The sequence below is a fragment of the Taudactylus pleione genome, unplaced genomic scaffold (genome assembly GCF_031769625.1).
Source record: "Taudactylus pleione unplaced genomic scaffold, aTauple2 ptg000025l, whole genome shotgun sequence".
Taxonomy (NCBI): Eukaryota; Metazoa; Chordata; class Amphibia; order Anura; family Myobatrachidae; genus Taudactylus; species Taudactylus pleione.
Genome location: NW_028284427.1, coordinates 11,641,772 through 11,668,732, shown reverse-complemented (window position 1 = coordinate 11,668,732; position 26,961 = coordinate 11,641,772). Strand labels below are relative to the sequence as shown.

Sequence of the window (26,961 nt, the reverse complement as noted above, 5' to 3'; positions counted from 1 at the left end):
TGAATCAGAGTGGATTTTTAAACTTCAGACATTATTTCCAGATGGTTTTATAGAAGCCCTTGAATTTGTGGAGTTGACATGGCATGGATGGTGGTCTGTCTGTACTGTCCAGTCAATGGATGGCACACGGAGCACACCGTGTCACTATACTCTATATTGTATTAATACTTTGCAGTTCATACCTGTTCCTCCCTTGAAACAAAAATTTATTTTTAGGATCATCTTTTAAAAAAAAAAACACCTTAGAATAAAATATGTGATGATGAAAGGATTAAAATATAATGCTAAAAAATAAATAAATAATAATAATGCTAAAAATAATATAATAGTATCATATCAGGTTGGGTATGAGATCCTCGCGGTCAGAATGCCGCTGGTCAGAATACAGTCAGCAGGATCCAGACAATCAGTATCTTGACACCCATAAGGAAAGTAATTAAGACTAACCCTTACTGCTACCCCTCACCAGGGGCAGACTGGGCCACCGGGACAGTTCCCACTGGACTGGCTCAGATGTCTTCCAGGCTCCCCTCTCTCACAGACAGTACTGCTTCTTCCGAACAACCTGTATTGCTGGTGGAGCACTGGGTGCCTGCCACAATAAATCTAATGTGCGGCCCGGCCATCCCATACCTGCCATGCCCGCTGTCCACCAATACAAGCAAGCTCAGTTGCAGGGCGGCAGGCACCCAGCCCCTGCTGCGTTGTGTGATATGCTAACGGTGCCTGGCCCCTGCTGGCTTGCTCCACCCCTCCTGCTGTATGTGATCGTGTAGAGAGACGTCATCACGTTTCTCCTTAGCAACATCCACAGAGGAGCCCGGGAGCCATATGAAGAAGGACCCTGTGGCCCTTGAGTGACCCATCGGCCTCCAGCCATATTAAGTAAGTTAAAGGAGCATGTGTTTGCATTAGTAAATGTTACTAGTAATATTCAATAGTAGCCATTTTGACCTGTGATGTCATGTATAATAGTCAGGTCTGTGCTGATAGCAGAGGTGTTTGATTCTTTTCTTTTTAGGCTGTCTTAGCACATAGATCTGTGTAATCTTCTCTCTCCCCCTAGCTGCTTTGTTGTGAGGGGCAGGGGCGCCGAGAGGGGGGGAGCGGGTACAGATTACCGGGGCCCGGGCTTCCTGAGGGGCCCGGCGGGGGCCCGGGTCTGGCGCTGCTCTCCCTCCCTCCCTCACAGCAGCCCAGCACACAGCGTGTGCTGAGCTGCAGTGGAGACTGCTCATGGCTGCTGAGCAGCAGCCACAGCAGTCTCCTATGCCTGTGGGGGAGAGCGATCACACTGATCGCGCCCCCCTGGCTTTGAGCAGGGCTGAGGGGGCCCAGAGCGCCCCCCTTCGCGGCGCTGCAAATCTTTATTTTTTTGAGGAAGGGTGTGTGGCCACGCCTCCCTTGATTAGGCCACGCCCCCTATTACCCAGGCCCGCCACGGCTCTCAGCGGTCCTGGTGAGGGGGTCACTCCACATTGTCCTATCTCCACGTTCTACTCTGCTTTCCTTTCGCATCCCTTCTTCTGTCTTTCCATGTAGCTGTACTATCCAGGGGAGTGTCATCTGTAACAGCGCAGTGATAGATAGCATAGTGCTGGCACTATTATAACGTAAGTGTGTGCTGGCATAAATACAGTGGCGTATCTAAAATGGGTGTAGGGTATGCAGGCCCACACCGCAGGCCCTGCAACCATTTCTTCAATAATTACCTCCCCAGTGTCCCACGATGGCAGTGCTGCATAAATTACCGGGAAAATTTCATGGCGGACATTTTTTTGGTGTTTTGCAAATGTGCAGTAGAAAATTTGCTGGAAAAATGGCCACTGCTCCATTTCCCTGGAGACCTGTGCATGCGCAGTCGACTCTAGCAGAGCGTTAGGGTCTACTCACTGATGCGCTGCACGGCTGCTGGCTAGAGAGGAGGGGTCCTGGTTTGAGACTGCACACAAGCTACCTCCTCTATTAATATGGCCCTGCATTAATATAATGTATGTGCTGGAATTAATATAAGGTGTCCCAACGTGTACACGTGCATAAAGTCCCAAATGCCCTATCTCATATTTTGTTTGTTTTGTTAATATAATGCTTGCTTGGGATGGATGAATTTAATATAACGTGTTTGTGTAATCAGATTATTTTACTGCATGTTAATGTAATGTTGAGGACTATTAAGGTTATATAGTGGGAATATTAATGTAATGTTTAGGGGATAATAAATAATAATGCTAGTTGAGGGATGGAGGTAAATTTTTAAATCAAGTTAGACATTTGGCATTTGGGGAGGAAGGCGTAAAGTGTTCATCTTTCCAGGAGATCCCACCCCCATTTAGGGCTGCTCCCTGAAATTTCCCGGTCTGGTTTTCTGGCCCAATCTGCCACTGCCCCTCCCTCCCCGGTGCCGAACCCTAACCTCCCCCTCCCCGCACCCTAAACCTAAAACTCCCTCCCCAGTGCCTAAACCTAACCTCCCCCCCTAGTACCTAACCTACTAAATACCCAGGCAACCAATGCAATTCACTAGGTATAACAAATAGAAATATTGTCAATATAAGACTAATAATGATCCTATGAGATACTAAGGATGTTATTGACCAATTATTTGAAATATTCCCAAACCACAAAATATTAGAAAATCATCCCAGGCAATAAAATGCTATATTGCACTACCTTCAAGTAAGAGTCCTCTCCATGCCACATGCCCCTTGGTGACAATCCTCTCCATACCACATGCCTGTCACAATTGGTGTCTGCGAGTTACCTGTCTCAAGTGGTGATCGTGTTTCAACGGAGGCCGGCATGACTGGAACCACAGATGATGTAGATGAATAGCTCTTTTATTATAAGAAGTGGGTAGCAGTGAGAACTGCCTTTGGTGATGAGTGACTGGAACTGGAAACTTGAGACGTTGGAAAGTGACCAGAAGGAACTTGGAGGGACCGGACTGGGACCGGCATGTAGGCTGACTGAGCTGGTCGGGTTACTAGTAGATGGGCTTGCAGACGGATGGTAGCGTGGAAGCTACTTGTTGTGGCTTGAGAAGCCGTGGGTAGACGTTGGTAGCTGGGTGGCTACGTGGAGCGGCTGGATAGCTGTGGGTAAACGCTGTTATCTGGGTGGCTACATTTAGCGGCAGGATAGCCGTGGGTGGACGCTGGTATCTGGGTGGCTACATGGAGCGGCCGGTTAGCCGTGGGTAGACGCTGGTAGCTGGGTGGCTACGTGGAGCGGCTGGATAGCCGTGGGTAAACGCTGTTAGCTGGGTGGCTACGTGGAGCGGCTGGATAGCTGTGGGTAGACGCTGGTAGCTGGGTGGCTACGTGGATAGAACTGATGAGCTTGGAACTTGACTCTGGACTGGAATAACGTGACAATGGCTGAAGGGAAATCAGGTAATGCTGAGACGAGGGTTAAACAGGGTGATCCGGAAATTCTGTGACAAGGTTGGAACTCAGGTGCAGACTGGATTGGATAATTGGGAATAACAGGTTTCAGGAAGGAATGGGAAGGTTTGGGAATTTTAGTTTCAGGGAGGGAGTAGGTAGGTAAAAGGAGCAGGAGTTGATCCACAGCAGGAAGCAAGGCAGGGTGACACGATGCAGGTTTACAGAGTGCCAGGGACCAACCAGGAGTAGGACTAGCAGCAGAGCACAGGCCAGGTATTGCTATAACAGGATGACTGGATGCCAGGTATTACTGTAGCAGGTTTTCTGGAAGCACCGGGGGTTGCTGTAGCAGGTTTCAGGGATACACTTGAAATGCAGAAACAGCATGAACCATACACCACGGGAAGACGAGATGTTCAGGCCCAGAATGCTATCAGGGGAGGAAACATATACCCTGGGTCTGGCAGCAATTGGTGGATATGGACAGGTGGTCTGGCAGTAGCATTCTGAGTGGTGAAAGGCACAACATGCAGAGGGAGTATTCATCTCTGCAGCTCTGAGAATCAGCACCACACCTGCGACTCCAATCAGGGCTAGCAGTGCTCACAGACAGGAGAGACCAGGTGCAGTAATTACTGTGACAGGAATGCATAGAGAAGTCAGAGCAGATCCCCCAGGAGAACTACAAACACAGATCCATGGGACAGCTGACAGGGGTAAGTCTCAAGGCAAAAAGGTGACAACTAGACAGGGTCATGACAATGCCCCTTGGTGAGAATCCTCTCCATACCACATGCCCCTTGGTGAGAATCCTCTCCAGATCACATGCTGCTTGGTGAGAATTTTCTCCATACCACATGACCCTTGGTGAGAATCCTCTCCATACCACATGCCCCTTAATTAGAATCCTGCCCCCGAATAGCCCTAATAAAGCTATTTGGGGTACTTAAGGTGTGTAAATTCTTCTAATTAGCGTCTTTGCACTAGTGGTGAGGAATAGCATTAAGCAGTTTTCTTTTTTTTATAAAATAAGTAGCCCTGTCAATTTTGGGGTACTTGAAAATGGGTGCTAGCATTTTTTAATGTCTCTAAAGTAAAGTTTAAAAAAATCATAAAAACACACCTGTAGCAAGCACCTGCAAACCAAAAACACCCCTCACCCATACTTGTAGACCCCACAAAAGTTTAATTTGCTTGTTTTTAAGCTTGTACCCCCACTTTGCAGTTTTTCGCCCTAATTCTCTAAAATATTTTTTTGGGTGTTCCTCTATTTTTTTTTTAGGTTTTTTTGACACAGTTATCCTTTGGGGGGCTGCACCAAGGGTGCAGTGTAGTTTTTCCACCTTTGCACCCCAAAATAGGGATTTTGTACTTTTTTTCGACACCTATTCATAGGTAAAACTTTTTCGCCTATTACATTGCATTGCGTTTTCGCGTATGTGAAAAGAGTTTGCAACTGAATACGGAGATACAGTAAGTTTCCGCCTGGCAAAAAGTCGCAATCAGTGATACCTTTTCGCGGATTCCGACTTTTCGTGGGTAATTGAATAAGGGCCATTGTCTCCACCCAGTTCATCCTAAAGATATGATGAAGTTTCTCATTATATAAAGAAAATACGGGAGGACCTGGGTGAACCCAATTCTGAAGGATGTTTTTTTTTGGCTGCAGAACTTAGGGCCAATCAAAGTTTCCTACCACCTTTAGTGATTTGTTGGGATTTACCAAATATGGTCCATTCAGGTGCAAGGGAAACATAATTGATTTACATTCTCTCTGCATCTTGCTTCACTCTCAACCAGAATCCACTGATTATCTGACAATCCCATAGGGAATGGTACAAATCTGTTAACTCATGGTAACATTTGGGGCAGTGGCATAACTAGGGTATTTGGAGCCCATGGCAAGATGAAAAATGGGGGTATGTCAACATGACACACCACCGTTTCTCATCACTCTGGGAGCATTCCTTATGCACCTTAATGACCCTAGAAGTAGTGTCCCTTATGCAATGCCAACTGTAGTAGTGCCCCTTATACAATGCCCCATTGTAGTGCACATTATGCAGTGCCCCTAATGCAGTGCCACCAGTAGTGCCCAATATATAGTGCCCTCAATAGTGCCACTTATACAGTCCTTGTTATAAGGTGCCCCCTGTTGTGCCCTTTATGCAATGCCCCTAGTAGTAATGCCCCTCATGCAATGCCAACTGTAGTAGTGCCCCTTATGCAATGTCCCATTGTAGTGCACATTATGCAGTGCCCCTAATGCAGTACCACCAGTAGTGCCCAATATATAGTGCCCCTTATACAATCCTCGTTATAAGATTCCCCCTGTTGTGCGCAATATACAGTGCCCAAAGTAGTGCCCCTTATAAAGCTTCCCCTTATGCAGTGCCCAATATATAGTGCCCCCAGTAGTGCTCCTAATACATTGCCCCAGTAGTATCCTTTATGCAGTGTCCCTTATATAGTGCCCCCTATGCAGTGCCCAATATACAGTGCATCCGTAAAGTATTCACAGCGCTTCACTTTTTCCAGAAATCACATGTACATAAGTATTCACTTGCTTCCCCTTTACTTTGTTGATGCACCTTTGACAGCAATTACAGCCTCAAGTCTTTTTGAATATGATGCCACAAGCTTGGCACACCTATCTTTGGGCAGTTTTACCCATTCCTCTTTGCAGCACCTCTCAAGCTCCATCAGGTTGGATGGGAAGCGTTGGTGCACAGCCATTTTCACATCTCTGCAGAGATGTTTAATCGGATTCAAGTCTGGGCTCTGGCTGGGCCACTCAAGGACATTAACAGAGTTGTCCTGAAGCCACTCCTTTGATATCTTGGCTGTGTGCTTAGGGTCGTTGTCCTGCCGAAAGATGAACAGTCGCCCCAGTCTGAGGTCAAGAGCGCTCTGGAGCAGGTTTTCATCCAGGATGTCTCTGTACATTGCTGTATTCATCTTTCCCTCTATCCTGACTAGTCTCCCAGTTCCTGCTGCTGAAAAACATTCCCACAGCATGATAATGCCACCATCATGCTTCACTGTAGGGATGGTATTGGCCTGGTGATGAGCGGTGCCTGGTTTCCTCCAAACATAACGCCTGGCATTCATACCAAAGAGTTCAATCTTCTGTTTCTCAAGGTCTGAGAGTCCTTCAGGTGCATTTTGGCAAACTCCAGGCAGCCTGCCATGTGCTTTTTACTAAGGAGTGGCTTCCGTCCTAGGGCCCTTCTCCCACGATCACTCAGTTTAGATGGCCAGCCAACTATAGTAAGAGTCCTGGTGGTTCCGAACTTCTTCCATTTACGGATGATGGAGGCCACTATGCTCATTGGAACCTTCAAAGCAGCAGATATTTTTCTGTACCCTTCCCCAGATTTGTGCCTCGAGACAATCCTGTCTCAGAAGTCTACAAACGATTCCTTGGACTTTATGCTTGGTTTGTGCTCTGACATGCACTGTCAAGTGTGGGACCTTATATAGACAGGTGTTTGCCTTTCGAAATCATGTCCAATCAACTGATTTTACCACAGGTAGACTCCAATTAAACTGTAGGAACATATCAAGGATGATAGGTGGAAACAGGATGCACGTGAGCTCAATTTTGAGCTTCATGGCAAAGGCTGTGAACACTTATGTATATGTGATTTCTTAGTTTTTTTTTAAATTAAATTTGCAAATATCTCAAAAAACCATTATGGGGTATAGTGTGTAGAATTTTGAGGACAAAAATGAATTTATTCAATTTTGGAATAAGGCTGTAACATAACAAAATGTGGAAAAAGTGAAGCGCTGTGAATACTTTCCGGATGCACTCTACAGTGTCCCCAGTAGTAGTGCCTTTTATACATAAAACACGCAGACACACAAAGACAGACAAAATTATACTTACCGGAATTCACTACTCCTGTCCCACTCCTCACTATGGGAGAGATGTCATGGGACTGTCCCAATCTGATTCCCCAAGATCCCTAATCACAGGTTAAATGTAGTGTTGTGCTTGCAAAAACGCAACAGGGTAAGCATGAAGCATTTCAAATTTAGCCACAGCCTCAGAATACAAATGGGGTCTCTTGTCCTCAAAGTGAACCAAACTACTCCGACCCTCCATATGGTGAAGGGGTAGGGTAGCCATGCCGCCCTGGAATTCTGGATTTCAACAAAAGGGGAGGTGAAGACAGTGAACATTTAGACCATATCGATGTTTCATAATGTGCCAAACTATTCTCGAGTTCCAAAGAAGAGGGTTATACTGATATTTAAATGGTATATCCTGGTCATGGATATGTAAAAAACTAGATTTGCTCAAAGTGTCCAATAATTTGGATTTTAAGGAAGTGTTGGCATACAAGTACCATCCATGAATCCAATCATGTAACGCAGATGTGCTGCAGGACTATAGCGTATGACATTATGCCACAGTTTGATTTAGTTTGGCATAATTTTAGCAGGCTAATATGGGGCCAGTTCCCACGCCAATTAAAAGAGTGTAATTGTGCAATAATCTGTTTCATATCTCTTTGGTTAAGAAGGAGAGGTAGGACTTGTAGCAAATATAGTAGTCTGGGAAATGTGATCATTTTGATCAAATTTGTCCTGCTGAGATATGAAAGAGTCAAATGTCCCCATCCCTTGTGTTCATCTGAAATATGTTGGATCGCCTGAGTTATGTTGTATGTATTTGTATAGGTCAGCAGGGTTCCTGGTTGGGGTTATACCCAAGTAGGCCCATTGTATAGGAATCAATCCACTCCACTGGGGAATGGAACGACCTGGACCCAACAACATTCCCACTGACTTATCTGCATTTATCACCAGTCCAGATGTTGCCACATTTGCTAATTTTATCCATTATGAGTGTCAAAGAATCCCGAGGCTTACTAATACTGTATTTTACAGCAAGTCATCAGCGAAAGCTGAGTTTTTTATTTCATGGGAGCCAATTTGGATACCTTGGAAGTTAGAGGATCCTCAATAGTGTGTCAAGGGACAAATTAAAAAGTAGGTGAGAGAGTGGGGAGCCCTGGCATGTCCCTCTCTACACAGCCAGTTTACGATCTCTTAATCCATTAAGCAAAAGCAAGGTAATTGGGGAATGATAAAAAAAAAATCAAATAAATGTCAGAATCAAATGCTTTATATTCCAATACAGAGAACAAATGGGGCCAAAGCACCGTATCAAACGCTTTGTGCATATCCAAACTCAACAATATAGTACTTGAGTGGTGGGGATTATATCGAGGATACCGTCGCTGCAATTGCCGACCGAATGGCTTATACTGAGTGTCTCCCTGCTACAAAACCTGATTGGTGATCCGTGAGCAAGTCTGGCAAAATTGTATGAAGGCAGTTGGCTAAAGAAACGTGATTGGCCTACAGTATATGAGCCTAGTAATTGGGGATCTTTAGCTGGTTTACATAACAATTTTTTGTGTGATTCATTAAATGAAAGATACTGGGGGGAATCTCTATATGTTTTCTGATAGAGCTCCTGCAAAGCCAGCAGAACATTATCATGTAATATTTTATAGTGGTTGCCAGACAAACCATCCGTGCCTGGTACTGTACGAAGAGCCAGGCTTTTAATTACCTGGGAAATTTCTTCAATAGTGTCATCACCACTTAGTTGATCGTGTTGAGTTTGTGATAACAGTGGGAGATAGGCCTCCTGCAATATGCGGTTCTAGATGTCTGGATCTACTGGTCAACTTGTATATAGATCTTCATAATAAACATGGAACAAGTCCAGATGTATTTAGAGTTAATAAGTAGAGATATGGTAAGAACTTACCTTTGTTATCTCTTTTTCTATGAGGTCCATAGAGTCCACAGGAAACCTTGGGGTATAGGTGATGGCGAAGACATCCGGGCACCACGCAGTTCAATTTTTCTCCCAGGATGCAACGGGGCCTCCCTCTATACTCCGCCCCCGGGCCGGAGGCTCCTTAGTTATGTAGCAAGCCGAAGGCCGGAGGAGGATAAAAGAGAGAGAACACAGTCTGGAACACTCAAGAATCACATTCTCACACAGAAGGAGATGGAAAGCCGGTGACCAGAACGAAACCCATCTGAAGCACAAGTGTGTCAAGGTGGGCGCCCTGTGGACTCTATGGACCTTGTAGAAAAAGAGATAACAAAGGTAAGTTCTTACCATATCTCTACTTTTCTACTTCAGGGTCCATTGGAAACCTGGGGGATTCTCAAACCAGTACCCTCAAGGGTGGTAATACTCCTGTGAAGAAAGGAGAATCCGCTGCCCGAAGGAAGCAACCTGAGTGGCAAAGGTATCAAAGACAAATACCTCAAAAAGGTCTGCACAGAAGACCACGTGGCCGCCTTACAAAGCTGCACAGCCGAGGCACCACGACTAGCTGCCCACGTAGGGCCCACAGACTTAGGAGAATGAGCAGTGACAGAGGGCGGGACTGGAAGGCCCTCATGAATGTAAGCCTCAGGGATAGTCATGCAAAGCCATCTAGCCAAAGTTTGTTTATTGGCTGGCCATCCTCTCTTGTGGAAACCATAAAGAACAAACAAGGAGTCCGATTTCCGGAGAGAACTGGTATGATCCACATAAATCCTGAAGGCATGTACCACATCCAATGAGACCTCTCCTGCTGAGAGGTCTGATGGAATTAAAGGCTGGCACAATAATTTCTTAATTAATGTGGAAACTAGATACCACCTTAGGAAGGACCCAAGGGCGAGTTCGAAGCACTGCCCTGTCACTGTGATAAACTAGAAATGGGGAACGACAAGGAGGGAGCCCCTAATCACAAGCTCTTCTGGTGGAAGCAATGGCCAGAAGAAAAACAGTCTTGGCAGTAAGGCATTTGAGATCCACTGAGCCTAGTGGTTCAAAGGGAGGGCCCTGGGGGGGCCTAAGGACAACAGCCAAATCCCAAGGTGCTACAGGAGGGACAAAGGAGGCTGAATACGAAGGACCCCCTGCAGAAAAGTGCAGATGTCAGGAAGAGGAGAAATCCTTCACTGAAACCACACTGAAAGGGACAATATATGGACCTTCAGTGTAGCAAGACGGAGACCAAAGTCCAAACCCACTTGTAGGAAAGCCAACACTCTGGCTATCCTAAACACCTGGGTGTCATAACTGCTAGGATGACACCATTCAAAGTAGGTATGCCACACCCTGTGGTAAATCCTGGCAGAGGCATGTTTTCTTGCTCTGAGCATGGTATTAACCAGAGAGCTGGAAAACCCCTTGGCCTTTAGGAGGGATGTCTCAAGAGCCATACCATCAAAGATAGATGACCTAGATCCAGGTGGAGGCAAGGACCTTGAGACAAAAGGTCCAGACGTTGAGGCAACAGCAACGGAGCGTCGATGGAGAGACTCCGAAGATCTGAGTACCTTGGACGTTGGAGCCATGCTGGAGTCACCAGCAGGACCGTGCCCGAAGGCAGACAAGCCGACTTAACTGCTGCAAAGGTATTCACAATCTTGTCCAAATCAGGGCCAAACAAGACTTTACCGTCATAAGGCAAACATTCCAACCCCTTCTTGGATTCCGCATCAGCTCTCCAAGAACGGAGCCACAGAGAGTGGTGAGCCGCAATGGCCGCCGAAGAAACCCTGGCATTTAGTAAGCCAATATCCAAAGCTGCCTCATTTATATACAGTAGGTAGCAGCATCTCTTAGATTTCCCACCAGATTCAACTGTTACCTGGTAGCATTAGAGGCTAAGGATGTTTCAAGACTGTTAGCGCAACATTCCATGGCTCGAGCCACTCAGCAAATGGCCATAGCTGGTCTGCATGAAGTCCCCGAAAGGGAATAAACAGATTTAAGGCATACCTCTACCTTCCTATCTGTAACATCCTTCAGGGATGACACAGAAGGCAATGGAAGCGTTGCGCTTCTTACCAAGCGCGTGACATGGGAATCCACCGACGGTGGAGTCTCCCATTTGGAAAAATAATTCTCAGCAAAAGGGTAAGCAGAGACTAGAGGCTTCTGTGGTTGATACCGCTTTCCAGGGGTTCTCCAAACTACCTCCAAGTGATTCACCAATTGGCCAGACAATGGGAATGTAGCCTCAGTCACCTTTTCTTCCATGAAATATGCATGCCTAGATTTAGGTGCAGGAGGCTCATCCTCAATGATCAGGGCTGCTTTTACAGCTTGTATTAGCCCTGGAATATATATTTTAGACTTGACCCCTGCCTCCAGAGGAGGTGGCTCAGAGTCAGACTCATCCAGAAGCAGTCCATCATCAGATGACACATCATCATCATCCCATACAGTAGATTGCGACGATAGCAAGACCCCTTTAGCTGGTCTGCTGATAGGTGCATCATTCTGATGTACCTCTGTCGCACCCTGCAATATAGCAGGAACTGTATTAACCCACTGAGGGGACAACACCTCTAAAGGTGTAGGTGGTTGCAGCAGGTTTTACACTGGCAAAAGGTGCTGTTGTTGAAAACTGAACTGTGGACACATAGGAGAGCCTGCTAAATGCCCTGCAATGGTTGTTAGTGCTTTTGCAAAGCACTCCCATGGCGGCTCCTGCTGAGCGGCAGAAGCCTCAGAAGGACCCGGGACAGTGTAACACCGGAAACATAACTCCTCTAACACCACTGTACATTTTTTACAGAGCAGTTTAATAGGGGCTAAATTAGTCATATCACTCTCACTGCCAGACATAGTAAAGAGGATCACTTAATAACTGAGACTGCGTCAGAAACTGCATCTGAGACTGCGTCTCAGCTTGCGACTTATGCCACACCCACACAACACCAGTGCTATAGCAAAATAGGTACAGGGATTGCAAAAAAAAGAATTGACAGTTTTTTAGCAAAGAAAACAGACAGGCAGCACTATCATACAGTCGCAAACAAATGCAGAAAATGATAATACCTGCACTTCCTTAAGTCAACTACAGAGACTTAGCGTCTAGTAAAATAAAAGTGCTACATACACTGACCACCAACCAGAGGAGAGGTATTTAGGGGACCCGTTCTCCGCACCGCCTGTTGAGATCAGCGACATACAGCCAAGAGAATGACCGTCGAAGAACTCATGGGGAGGTGGAGCCGGAAGCAGGAAGCTGTCACAGTTCAAGCCAGACCACAGTGGAAAGGCATGCTGAGCAGCGGGGAGGAACCAGCTGGGCTGCCTTCCCTGGCTAGTGTTTAACCCCTGGGACGCTAGAGTGTTCCACAGAACTCCAGTCCCAAGTCCCAGGCGGCTTAGTGTTGACGCAGGACTCAGTGCCTGGCCACACTTGGTGTCATCCCCAGGGTGTCCTCCAACCCTGGAGCAAAAAGGACTGCGTGTCGCTTACCTGCACCCCGTAGCGCCCAGCCGCAGTCTAGGGATGCTCCGTGGTCCCTGCTAGCCAAGACCCCAGAGGCATGCCGAGAAGCACTGGTCAGTACTGGCGTCTCAGCACCAGCGGGGTGATGATGCGGCAGCGCGAACTTCCACTGGACTGTTTGCGCTAACCGCACTTATATAAAAAAACTTTCAATTTTCAGGGGCTGTTAGCAACAGCCCCACTGCGATACAGTGACCTGACTCCGGCCGGGCACCAAACGATCTGAAGGAGCCTCCGGCCCAGGGGCGGAGTATAGAGGGAGGCCCTGTTGCATCCTCGGAGTAAAGTTTTACAGCGTGGTGCCCGGATGTCTTTGCCATTACCTATACCCCAAGGTTTCCTGTGGACCTTATATGGACCCTGAAGTAGAAAATAGGAATACTAGAACAAGGATGTTTAATGGTCGCAATGTGGGTTCTGGCTTTCCAGGGGCGAGACATGGAAGCTAATAATCTGCTGGCTTTGTTACATGGGGAATAGCCAGCACCAAGTTGCACCAGATGAGGGGATAACGGTATGGCAGGGAGACACACAGTGTGGGGTCCCCCTGCCATAAAGTTAACCAGGCTCAAACTGGACAGCCCAGAGCTGGATTCCCTTTGAAAGTTGGGACACCTGGGTCTCCCCTCCAAAAGGGACAACCAGCCATTCCCCGCGGTCCTGGTGGCAGTGGGTGCGGGTGTAAGAGTGATTAAATAGTTGATAATATTGTTCTTTACAGACAGACTACAAGTCCCAGCAAACCTGCCCCAACATGATGGTACTTGTAGAACCCCAAGTGCCAGCATGCCCGGATAAGGGCCTAGCAAAATATCAACATTCAAAATATAGACATGCTTATATTATCAATGTTGACAATTTGACTGTATATTTTGATAGGGTCAAAATGTCAACATTCAAAATATAGACATACCTATATTATAAACGTCTCTATGACAATAGTTACATTTCAGAAATAAAATGTGTAAGGTCTCCCATTCAAATGCAGACCTGTTAGGCTGGGCTGGTATGGTAAAATAGGGGGAAAATGCAATGGGGTTCCCCCTATTTTCCAACAACCAGCACCAGCCGGTGGGGATAACAATATAGCAGGAAGACACACAGCATGGGGTCCCCCTACCATACCATTAACCAGCCCCAAACTGGTTAGCCCAGGGCTGGAATACTTTGGAATGTCAGGTCTCCCCCCCCCAAAAAAAATGGTCTGGGGGACAACCAGCACTCTTCCCCACACCCCTGGGTATAGGAGTGCGGGAGTAATGGTAATTATATGGTTAATAATATTGTTTTTTACATACAGCCTACAATTACCAGCAAGCCTGCCCTGAATTGATGGCACTAGTAGAACCACAAGTTCCAGCATGCCCGGAGTTTAGCAGTGGCTGAGCGACTGGCTGTCTGCGGCTGTGTCATTTTATTATGCCTGTTGACATTATGACTGTTGACATTTTAACTGTGTCTACATTTTGGTTGTCAAGCTTATAATATGTTTATACTGTAAATGTTGACATTTTGACCCAGTCTATATATTGTTTGGATTATGTTCCTGTTGACTTTTTAACTGTCTAGTGTCTACATATCGATTGTAGACATCTAGCCCATGTCAACATATTGGTTGTCTAAACAGTGTACCTGTCGAAATTATGTTGTCTATATACTGTCTAAGTGACGTACCGCACACTTCTATTTATCTTTTATTTTTTGCAATAGTTAACACTGATGACATAACTAAGATGTACACATAAAACATTGCTTTATTAACTGTATTTGCAATCACATTGAAATAACGCAAAAGGAGTTTTTTCATGAGCAATGGGCTGTGGTCCCATGTGTCTTAAAGCAAATGCTGAACTCTAAACAAGAGGAAAACAATGGCAGACAAAACAATTTCAAGCAACACAAAGTGCATGCATATACAGTAACACTGAACAAGTTCCATATATTATATTGCTGTAAGGATTGCCTAACATGGAAAATGTACAAAAAGGAGAAATAGGTATTTGCATTAATGAAAAATACATTTTTTTCCCATCTACGAAGGAATTTCTAATACATGAAAATAAATATCGCAACATAAGCCAAAAATAATTTATAATTGCTCTTTTCAATATATTTTCATTATTTCTCTTTATATTAACAAATGGCACATCACTTTTATTTTTTCTTAAAAAACAAAGACAGGAGTTTTTTTTCCCCTGTGACATTCAATATAGTTTTCTGCATTTGATGTGATAAGTACTCTTTCACTTGTTGAATTGAGAAAGTAAACGGAATTTTCCATAAAGAACAACCAGTAGTTTTGCAAGTGACAATGGGAATATACAGTATAGGTGACCGTAGTACTCTACAAGTTCATAAATGTTTCTGCAATACAGGTGTGAATATACCTATTTATTATGGCAAATGACACAAAAGATGAAACTTGTGATGTTGGTTTTAATAGAAATAAAAAATGAGGATATTTTTCATATCTAATAAAATAATATGAAATTAAAATAATATGCAAATGTTTAAATTTAGGAAAATCAGTGGTTTTAATACAGGTAGATTGGCCGTTTACATTCAGTTTTTTTTATTCTGTAATAATATGCTCACAGAATACAATAAACTTTACTTTCTAAGTTTAGAAAAAAGTTAACATACAGTACAGACACTTGGTGGTTGGTATGCTAACTTCCCCCTCTCCCTACCCTAACCCTCCCTCCCTGGTGCCTGAACCTAACCTCCTCCTCCCCGCACCCTAACCCTCCCCCTAGTGCCTAACCCTAACCCTCCCCCCCTACTTATCTTTGGCATCCCGGCAGTCGGGATGCCGGCGCTGGGATTCTTACCGGCGTCAATATTCTGGCGCCGGTAAGGTAAGCGTCACCATCCAGACCGCCGGGATGCCGAACGCATACCATTCAGGCATATAGTTTCTTTGGTGGGGTCTACTGCAGCTGACGCTTTTGATGTACTGGATAAAGCCTGTACTCCAGTAAAAAGAATGTGACAATCTCTTATTAACAAACAGAAGATAATATCCCGTTACATATAAAGTGTTTTAGAACTTTTACAGAACTAAGACATGTTTGCTATAGGGGACACTTTGGTGCTGATTCAATTAGCCGTGAGATTCTGCTTGATGACACTGCGCGGGATGTTACAGTAGTAAATAATTACTTATTCTAGATTGTAAAAATAAGCAATGTATTACCTATCATAATGCCCGGAAGTGAGCACAGTCCCAAATTGTGAAAGGTTAAAATGGAAGCTTGTAGCTATTTGAACCTGAGCCCTATATTAATAAACAACAAAGGCAAACTAGTGTACAACATAAAATGCTGTATCTGCAAAGTAGGATGTGGTGTGAAATGCAGAATAAGGTAAAATAACACCAGGGAATAGGCACAATTAAATTAATTAGGGAATGAGGGGATCAAGCAAACTAAAATCTCAGAAGATATATAAAAATCTGGGGATGTAACATAAGGGTTTGGCTGTACGGGTACATTAGCTAGATCCTACAGAGCATAAAAAGAAGCAGTAGAGGTTTCCATGAGCCGCCTCTAACTACCTTTTAAGGGTCTTCCAGTCTTAATTCTGTCAATTCATCATCAACCTTCACTTATGTACTGCAGAACAGAACCATAAACTACGTCACCATAATATGCATGCTGTAGATGCATTATTTATTTTCTGTAATTAAACATTCAAAATAAATGGAAAATATAGAAAAAGTGGTAAATTTGTCATGATAAATCTGGAAGTGCAATTTGGAGCCATTTTGTGGGCTGAACCACTACTGACTTCTCTGCCTATCAATTTACCAAGAACTGGTGACACAAGGCACATCATGCCTCACTAATATAATTTCCTATGGAATTGATGAGCTGAATATGGTTCTGCTTACATAATGGGTGCATCCACCCATCCAACGTTAATAATGATACAACATGATGAAAACTGGTTGTTCTTTATAGAAATTCTCAAACTGTGTTTCCTGTTATGATCAGGCAAGTAACACTAAAAGCAGGTCATGAAGCGGTGGTTTGTGGTATCTTAACCATAGTTTAACTGAAGCACACAGAAGCAAGAACAATTAAATGCAGCATATTACTTATTGGTATGTAACCTACACTAGTAACTGTATCTAACATCTACCAAGCATGTAAAGTAGAACTAGTCCTAAACTGTATTTAACATTGTTCAAACATACAAACCCTTCATTGGCTCTTGCAGTAGCGATGCTAGGAGCTATAGTGAGCTTGGTGGATTCTGTTAGCTACTAACAGCCATATGAATTGTTTGGCTCCATCTATTGTCTTGCAACACAGTCGATTGTGTAGCGACTGGTCACTTTGCATGCTGACTTCACAAAATGTCAGTATAACGGCTGTAACTGTTATGTTTCTCTTAATCATTGGTTTATTTATTTTATTGTAGTTTTATAAAACGGACTGTAGGAATGAATTATTTTAACAAGATTATAACTGTGACCCATTAAGCTGCTGGTATAGCTGAAAAGTACTTTTGAGAAAAGCTTCACTGATGAAATAAAGCTGAGAAGTGTCTTAAAACCAAAACAGCAGGAGGCGCTGTCGTCACAGTCTCCACGTCTCATTTACAGTAAGCTTAGACTCGGTGTGGGTCGTTGTTGTTGTGAGCTCGTGATCCAAGTTTTAAATAACTGCTATATGTGTATGTGTTTTTCATCAAATATATGCTGAAGATCAATGTTGTATGTAACGCTTAGTCATGTACAAGTGTTCTTTGGCATCCATTGAATGGTTTTTGTTTAACATACGGCATATCTGGTTTATCTTTGTTTGCTTTCGAGGAAAGCTACAGGTTTGTGGGCTGCAGAAATGCCCGGCGTTTTAAGCAAAAAAAAACCAAAAACAACACTTTTTTTTTTTCATTTTTCTCTCTTTTTTTTTTTTTTTTTTTGCTGTTTTCATTTATTATCTGACCTGTGGTTTTCCCTGAGCTCACCCTGGGGTCACACTAATTGAAGAATATCAAATATATCAGTGACCGTTATAGGAAGAAAAAACAATGAGACGTTGAAGTGCATGCCTGATTATCTGGCTGGCTGGGGGATAAAAGCATTTTTTAAGGCTTAGAAGGGACTTAAATTGTGGTATGGTAAACGGATACGCTGATCGTCCCTAATGGTCATCAATGCTTAGTTTTTTTTGTTGTGTCCCAGTAAAACAACAACACAGAGGAACAGTAATATATCATTTTGTTGCCCTTATAGCTGTAGGGGCTGCTGACAACACTGTGCTCACCTATACATGATAGCAAAGGCAAAAACTCTGCGCATTCATGGAAGGACATAAAACATGGTCACACGCTAAAATAAACACTATTACTATGCAAAAAAAGGAAAGGGGAGGGGGCATTTTTTACATGGTCATTGTATTTCAGAACACAACATGGCTACATAGAGCCTTGACTTGAATTTTTACAGATCTCTCAAAAAATTGAAGTGCAAACGAGATAAAGACCTGAGACATATACATCTATACATCTGAAGCAAATGTAGATACAACAGTTACAAATGACTGAAGCTGGTAGTTGGTGCTTACCCTGTGAAATGAGTGAGGACATCTTAACAGTAATGACATGACCCTAATAGTAAACGGACATAATGGAGAAAGGGTTCTGAAAATTGGAAGCGCTGTATTAGCTCTCAGTGTCGATGTTTGGTAAAAGTGATCATTGTACATGAGCACAATGGGGTCCATGATCTCCTAGGTAAATACAGCTTAACAGCACTCAGATTTTGCTTATTGTGTAATATGTACAGTGCAGATCATATGTATATACCCTAGACTGAGAGTAGGGCTTAATTATATTTGGAGTAGAGGAACTCCTCTGTTCCTTGGAGTAACTAGGAAGCGCCATTGAGAGACAGTATTATGGAAAAACAAACAAACAAAAGGTCAAGATGCCACAGTGCAATACATAGTCAGCATCATGCCCTGTTTGGAGAGTTTAGGACAAAACGTGCCTTCAGAAAAGTTGGAGGCACCTAAACTGTCACACTGAAGTGAGCAGACTAATGAATAGCGAGACCTACGCACAATTCTCCTAAGTACCAGTGCATTAAGATAATAGTATGTGATTAGCGATCTGCAAAATGGCAAATTATCTTTCATATTCTGATTTCATTTGCCACTATGGAGTTTCTAAAACTGAAAGCGTTCCCCGTGATAAATATTCAACCCCAGACCAATGTATGGGCATCCTCTCTAGGTTAACAAACAAGATGAAGGCTCTTTCATGTGGAATCTACAGTAATGACAGGAGTCTCATGTGTTATGGCAGGAACAGTAAACCTTTGCCACTCTAGCTGTACTACAGTCTCCCAATAGGCAAAGTTAGACGTTGTTGTTGCTGGCTTTACATAATGGGAAATCTATATCAACAACAACAACAGGAGTGTTGAAGGTTGCCCATAATGAGATAATGGATTTATAGTTGTACAGATATTTGTAATGAGATACATAAGAATGAAACTCAAACGAGAACACTAGTACTTCTGCTACCAGTGTTGATGGTACATAATCTCCCTTATGAGAACACATGGTTGGTTTAAAATGTTTTGTTACAAAAGTAATGCCTACATTTCCCCCTCATGGCCTGACCACAGAGGTAAAGCCTGGTTTATCCACCTGAGCAAGTATATTCAACCAGCTGTTAGTGGGTTTTAGCTCCGACAGTTCCATCAACAGACGCAACAGATGTACTGATAAGGACAGCCGTCACTGGCTCATAGTGCTGTGCACTTCTGCTATTAATACGTCTGTCCATGGCCAACATAGAAGTCCGGACGGAAGATAATGAGTTCAGGATAAAGGACAATAGCTAAACGTTTAGAACAGCGTAGTTGCCTTCCTCTACATATAAGTGCTTTCTTCAAATAAGCATTTTATTTGTGCTTTTTACTATTTTTAGCAATTTGCTTATTTTACTAAATGTTAGGTTTCATTAAACGATGATGGGAAAGTTTTCAACTCACAATTTACTTTTCGCTTTGTCTTAAAATAATGCCCATTAACCCCCTATAGCTAAACGCACATCATCCTTTAACACCCTGTTTTGGAACAAGAATCTTGTGTCCTTCGATGCACATGCTTGCATTTTAATTGGGTAATGCATGTTAGCTATCAAGGGACATCTGCAGCACTCTTGTCTAGGTTTGTGAGGCTTCAATGTGTAAAGGAGTAGAGAAAGACAGCTGTGCTGAAATGGCATATGTTTTACATATATGTGATTATCTGTAAAACATATCACATTTACATATAATAGGCAACACTGTTGAGAGCAGGCATAAACTGGAAATGGCAGTCATATCTTGGGGCAGACACAATGAAATTATCCAGTTTATTTCAACTGAAGAATTAAGATGCCAAAATGCTCAATCGGACAATGTCGTCATTCGAGACGTCAAACTGGTTAAGCTGCATTCTTCCTCGACTTGATTCCTCTTCAGAGTCGGTCATTTCTGCATCGGAGTAGTAGCCATCGGTTTCATTGTCCAAATGGGAGGCTTCTTTGGGCATTTCTTTAACTCGAAGTCTATTTGCCCTGTCTGGATTCTCACTCTGTGACTCCAAATTGGCTTTACCACCCTTTGGTAATCTAAACCTCACCATTGTTTTTGCACAACCCATCGAGTCAGGCACTTTCACAAGAGAATTAGACTCAGGTTGTGCATATTTTACTGTCATTTCACGGTTGGCTATGGTATTCAGATCTGGTAAGCAATGTGAGCCATTGGCCTTTAACACAGGTGACTGTGCAGAACCCTTGTTTAAAGTCATCCGCTTACTGTGCCCTCTTCTCCCCGCTTGTACCTTGGTAAGTCCTTTGCCAGTTTTGTTGGGTTTAGGGTTGTGGCTAGAAGGCATCTCAGTATCATCTGACAAATATTTCAGATCATTCCACAGGGTAAGGTCATCCCGTGGACTCTTAAAAATGGTGCCCGGGTTAGTTATTGGCAGTTTTTTCTTTCTGTTCATTTTTGTTTTGCTTTTAACTTTTTTTACTGTCTCCACTTTCTTGAAAGGAGACTTGAGTGAGTTATCCATCATGATGCTTAGCAAGGTCTCTTCGTCCTGTAACAGCTCTTCAGATAGAAGACCTGAAGTGTCATTCTCCTGGTCACCATTGTTCAAGGCCCACTGACTCATTGTCATGTTCTCAGTGGTAATTTGAACTGGCTGAGCTAACCAGCTGCTAAAAAATGTTCCATCTATTGGAAATGATGATGACAAATCTGCAAGAATAAATAAAACAACATAAAAAAAATATTTCAATACTTTAATTTGCATCTTAAACATTTGTTAAAGCATATTAGAACATAGTAAAACAAAGTTAAATACTGTATTGGCCCAATTGTAATAATCCATTTAATAAAAGATTATTCCTTATGTTATCTTTCAGGTTTCTTGTTTCAAATAGTTTTCTCTTGTTCTAGAGATCCTCTTATTTTTATTTAAATGCTACCTGCCTGATATCTAATAACTCCTCACTGAAATCAGTTCTGGGAGCAAATATCCTAAACTGCAAGTATTTATACACATATTTAAAATTGTACCACTTGTCTTGCCCTGCCACTGTTTCCAATATACCTTTCACAATTTTTTGCGTGACAGAGGAATCTGCCTTTATTTTTACAGTAGTGTATAGATTTTTACTTCAACCAGTTATGAAACATCTGAACTGCTCACAAACAACCTCTGGTATCATAGTACGGTAGTAGGATACAAGCAGTCTTTTTTGAACGATGCCTCATCCTTCCAAACTCTCCCATCATGACTGACTAACCAAAATCCTTACTCCTTGCACTGTTTCTTTAACCAATTATTAAAACATCTGGGGGAAGATGTTTTAAAGGACGCTAAGGGGATATGCAGTAAATGCTGACGTTATGTGCGGCAGACACCGCATCCCCGGATGTATGAAGGGCGTGGAGTGAGCGGAATGGCAGAGGCGCTAAGCGCTCCTGTGTTTATCCTGGAATGGCAGAGGCGCTAAGCGCTCTTGTGTTTATCAGGGCTTCTATCCATCAGATAAAAGCGCAGATAGGTGAAGCTATGTATGAACGTTATGAAAAATACCTTTATCGATTTCGCCAGGCTGGTCCGGCGCTGGCAGTCTCCATACTGTTTTTTTTTCTGCTTTGAATAAACTTTATTAAGCGTTGAAATTTTTGTCTATGTCCCTCAGTGCCTACCACGCATGCGCCAGCATGCTGCCGTTGGGCCCCCTGGGAATCACCTGACTAACGCATGCGCAAAGGGGGCTCAGCGGCAGTATGCAGTGTAGTGCCCAAGATGACAGCTGTGCACAGATCACCAGACAGTGATTTTACGCACACTTTTTTTGATAATGACCGGAATAATACATCCGGCCGATAGCTGCACCAGCTTCATCGCGAATAGACGGTGAAGCGGTACATGCAGTGGCGTAACTAGGGCAGGGCGAGCGGGGTGTGTGCCCTGGGCGCCGTTGGACTGGCGGCGCGGGCCACGGTACCGGCCCGCCCGCCCTAGTTAGCCAGTGTAGCACCGACCGCAATGAGTGCGGTCAGCGCTACACATTTACACAGGACCGGCGCTAGACTTCCAGAGCCGGTCCTGTGCTGCACGCCTGAGCCCGTTCCCTCCCCCTGAGCGCTTGCCCAATAGCGCTGGCGGCGATGCGTGTGTTAAACAGCAGCCAATGAGAGTCAGATAGACTCTCATTGACTGCTGCAGCACCCACTGCAAGAGCCGGACTTCCGTCCGGCTCCTGCAGTGGGTAATGGGACTGACGTCATGACGTCTGTCCCATAATGCTGAGCGCACCAGCCCGGGCGGGAGCGGCGCTGCAAGCAGGACCAGGAGCAGAGATTCAGGTAAGTATATTTTTATATATATATATATATATATATATATTTTTTTTTTTTTTAAACCTATCTGCACAACGGGGGAGGGGGGTGGCTACTACTGGGGGGACCTCTACTGGGGGAGGGGTGGCTACTACTGGGGGGACCTCTACTGGGGGAGGGGTGGCTACTACTGGGGGGACCTCTACTGGGGGAGGGGTGGCTACTACTGGGGGCGCCATTGGGAGGACCTACTCTACTGGGGACTACTACTTGGGGGGGAACTACCACTGGGGGCATTATAAAAGGGGCCTACTACAAGAGGCACTGCACTCGGGGGACCACTACTGGGGGCAATAATAGTAAGGGCCACTACAGGGGGCACTGGATAGGGGGGATCACTACAGGGTGCCTGCATAAGGGGACCACTACTGGGAAAACTGCATGGGGGGGGGGGGACTACTGCTTGGGGCACTATATAAAGGGCACTGCATAGGGGGGGAGGACTACTACTGGGGGCACCATATAAAGGGCACTGCATAAGGGGATACCGCTACTGGGCGCACTGCATTGTGGGGACTGCTACTGGGGGCACTGCATAAGGGGGAACACTACGTGGGGCATTGCATTTGGGGGGGCCACTGCTGGGGGGTACTGAGTAAGGGGAACTAATTGGGGGCTGTATAAGGGGGACCACTACTGGGGATACTGTATAAGGGGCACCACTATGGGCCTGCATAAGAGGGACCACAACTGCATACTGGGGGTACTGTATAAGGGGTACTACTGGGGTTAAGGTGCATATGGATAGGAATGTTCAGCGTGAAAATAAAGGGGTGTGTCATGTTGACACGCCCCATTTTTAAGTGACCACGCACATTTTTTTCCGCGCGCAGCTCGGGATGTTGGGGGGGCGGGGGGGATACTCCCTTTTCAAATTTGCCCTGGGCTCCAAATACCCTAGTTACGCCACTGGGTACATGACAAATCCCCCCTGGTGCGATACAAAATACCCATCTTTCTCCATGCTATGATGTGGCAAAACTTCAGAGAAGCACACTAAAATACACATACAACAACTCCTATCCAAACAAACAAAAACTCTCAGGTGGGCATTCGATTCTTCATGATTGCCACTAAATGCCTCCAGAACAGCCTGGTGAAGCTAATTCATGACCAGAATCTTCACAAATTTTCTCTCACACCGCAAAGAGGTGTAAGGGTAAGGATTAACAAAGACTGTATACCATGATACAAGTATTGACTGGGGTGACTAAAATGGGATGCAGTCAATATCCCGACCACGGAGATTCCAGCGCTCAGAATGCCAGTGCCAGAATCCCATCACCTGTCAGAATCCCATCACCGGCATTCCAATGCCGGAAACTCGGAGGTAATTAACAGGGTTAGGGAGAGGGTTAGGCACTTGGGGTAGGGTTAGGCACTAAGGGGGTAGGTTTAAGGTGCGGGGAGGGGGAGGTCAGGTTTAGGCACTAGGGGGGGGGAGGTTAGGTTCAGGCACTGGGGAGGGAGAGTTAGAGAGAGGGGGAAGGCTAGGATACCTACCGACAGTACCTACCTACCTAACCAGTGGCGTAAGTGCATTCCAGGCGCCCCGTCACAGCCGCTGACACTGTAATGTAGCAATGCACATGCAGCCAGGCTATAGATAGACGAAGGCAGCAGCTGATGGTCTGACATGGAGCTCTCCACTAGTGTATGGTGGCTTCTCAGGTGCCAGGAAGAGGTGCCATGTATTGGGCGGCCATGACAGTACACTCCGGGTACATAGTTACAGCCCTAAGTGGGGTGAATATGTTGTGCAACTTCAGAGCTGGAGCCTGGCGGCAGGCGCCTTCATCGACTCCCATAGTTCTGCCCCTGACCCTAACCCTGTCTGGATGCCGATGTCAGGATTCTGACCGCCAGGATCCCGTACCCATCCCGACTAAGACAAACTGCTCTAATCTAGACCTGGGTAGACCTTTAGACCTCTAATCTGACCTAAACAATGATATTGCAGTGAAGAAGTCTAATTACTTTGGTTCACAAATTATTGTTGTTTAGTTGCTTCCTACACATTCAAACTTAATTACTCAGCAGGTTACTTAGTAGTCCAGAAAACAATACTAACTGTAAGTAAATCTTCTGAAAATTAATGATTTAACAAATGCCAAAAACAAATCTATATAATAAGCGAGAAAGCGTGTCTATTTGTCCTTTGTGCACAGCCAGAGTTTTGAACCTAGCTCCACCAAATTTGGCATGTTGGTGTAGTTTGTCCAGGATCAGATTTTTGCCTAGCTTTGAACTTCGTCATAGCCGCACACTGTCTCACAATCCCTATAAATGAGGACACTTACATTACACAGGTTCCGGGGCTGACTCAAGTGATAGTCTGCCAAAAACCTGTGTGAAAGCTACAGATGTATCACACAGTCTGAGCAAACTAAATGACTCATGCAAGTTCATATTAAATCCAGAGATAGTTCTTTTCAAAGTGACCATATATATTAGTCATCCCTCTGTGTTTGCATGCAAGGGCGTAACTAGAACTTTGGGGGCTACATAGCAAGATTTAGAAAGCCCCCCCTCAGAGGTAAAAAAACACATATTTGCCCCCACACAGAGCCCATTCATGTTATGCCACACAGTAGTAGTGCCCCTTATACATTAAGCCACACAATAATGCCCCTTACACATTATACCACACAGTAATACCCTTTAGAGATTATGCAACATAGTAGTAGTGTCCCATATAATACATTATTCCACATAATAGTAGTACCCTTTACACATTATGCCACACAGCAATGCCCCTTGCACATCATGTCCTCTCCAGCAACTCATCACCCCGTGTCCCTCCAGCAGCCTCTCGCCTCCCCCTGTGTGCCATCAGCAGCCAGCAGGTGTGGATTTGGTACCAAGCCGCCAGCTAATTACAGCTGGGGCACAGGCAGGCAGCGGCAGACATGGACAGACAGCACTGGCGCAATTTGAATCTAATGCCAGTTTTTGGTTGGAAGAAGGTATAGGCTCTAAAAGACTATCCACTAATGTTAATATTGTATCCACCACCACTCGTGGCAAGACAGATACATCATCTTCAGGAGACTTTAGGGGCATATTGACAAATACGTCCTTATATCTTCTACAATATTCAATTTAAATGAAAAGATTGTGTATCCAGCATCCGATTTTTTTCATTGTCTGAACAAGCCATCCTGTATCTTGTTAGATATATTAAACATGCATTGATAGGACCAGATCCTTTAAAAAAAATGTAGATTATTTGCCTCTCTGCTGGTCAAAAAAAAAATGATGGCAGCCACTTCTAATTTTATCAATGGACTATGCAAGCTATTTCCCCACCTTTGGGGCTAGAGATAAACTAGCACCCAAACCCACTCTACCAGCAAAAGCAGACAAAGAAGGTAAAGCTATTTGCAAAATCAGTCATTCGAAAACGGTAACACTACACTGTCCACTTTCAGTTAGCATTAATGTTTGGATAATAATACAGCAGCCCATGCCACCTTTGGAAGAAATGTTCTTTCAGCAGTCACTTATTTTTATTGTGGCTAAATTAAATTATTTTCATTACTGTGATTTCTTCATTCACCACCCAGTACAGCATTCTATCCCCCTCCGCATTTGTATATAGGATTGGTTTTGTGTATCTTTCAATCTTCGCACTGAAGACTACTATGTGTTTCTAAAGTTGTAACATTATCCAACTCACAACCCTTTATGTGCACACCAAAAATCAGTACTTGTACTCTTCACATATACTGTAGCAGTCCCTTTTCCCTTGCAATCTGTTCAACAGTATTTATTATGGCTTTTTATGTATTTAGCATTCAGGGTTAGAGCATCGACAACTCAAGGAGGAGGATACAAGGTCAGACACTGCAGAGGTTGGGAGCAAAGCATGAAAGATATCCATGCACAAATCAGAAGATAATAAAGTCAAAACAGGCACCAAGTCCCAGGCAGACAGCAGGAATTATGGTCAGGTCAGGAGCACAGCATAAGGTCATGGTTGGCAGAGTTCAATCGTGGTCAATATATCACTTGATCCTGAAAAAAACCCTATTACATATTGGCAAATGCCAATCAGTAGAGTTATAAGTCATGTGACTACACAACAAGTCAGAAACACCCACCGCAGCCACCTGTGTGCCTACAGAAATACAGATACCGGTGGGAGCATAGGCTCTACCGAAACAGATGCATGTCTGCTCAGTCAGAACCATAAAAATACCCTTCAGACCCCTGTGAAAATGTCTGGGTCATTCCACACATTCTGAAATTTCTCTCAGGACCATGCACATTCTAATCCACCATGTACTAAAGATTCTTGCTCTCTAGA

The 26,961-nt window shown here is 44.3% G+C and overlaps 1 protein-coding gene across 1 annotated transcript in view; it reads right to left on the bottom strand.

Moving 5' to 3' along the window:
• Positions 1 to 15,502: 15,502 nt before the first annotated feature.
• The window catches only part of JADE2 (jade family PHD finger 2), a 490,240-nt gene continuing 478,781 nt past the window's right edge, over positions 15,503 to 26,961 (bottom strand). The window contains exon 12 of the mRNA XM_088451347.1: positions 15,503 to 20,996. Within this exon, the coding sequence (XP_088307473.1) occupies positions 20,119 to 20,996 (878 nt within the window). The 3' untranslated portion in view covers positions 15,503 to 20,118. The remainder of the gene's footprint in view (positions 20,997 to 26,961) is intronic.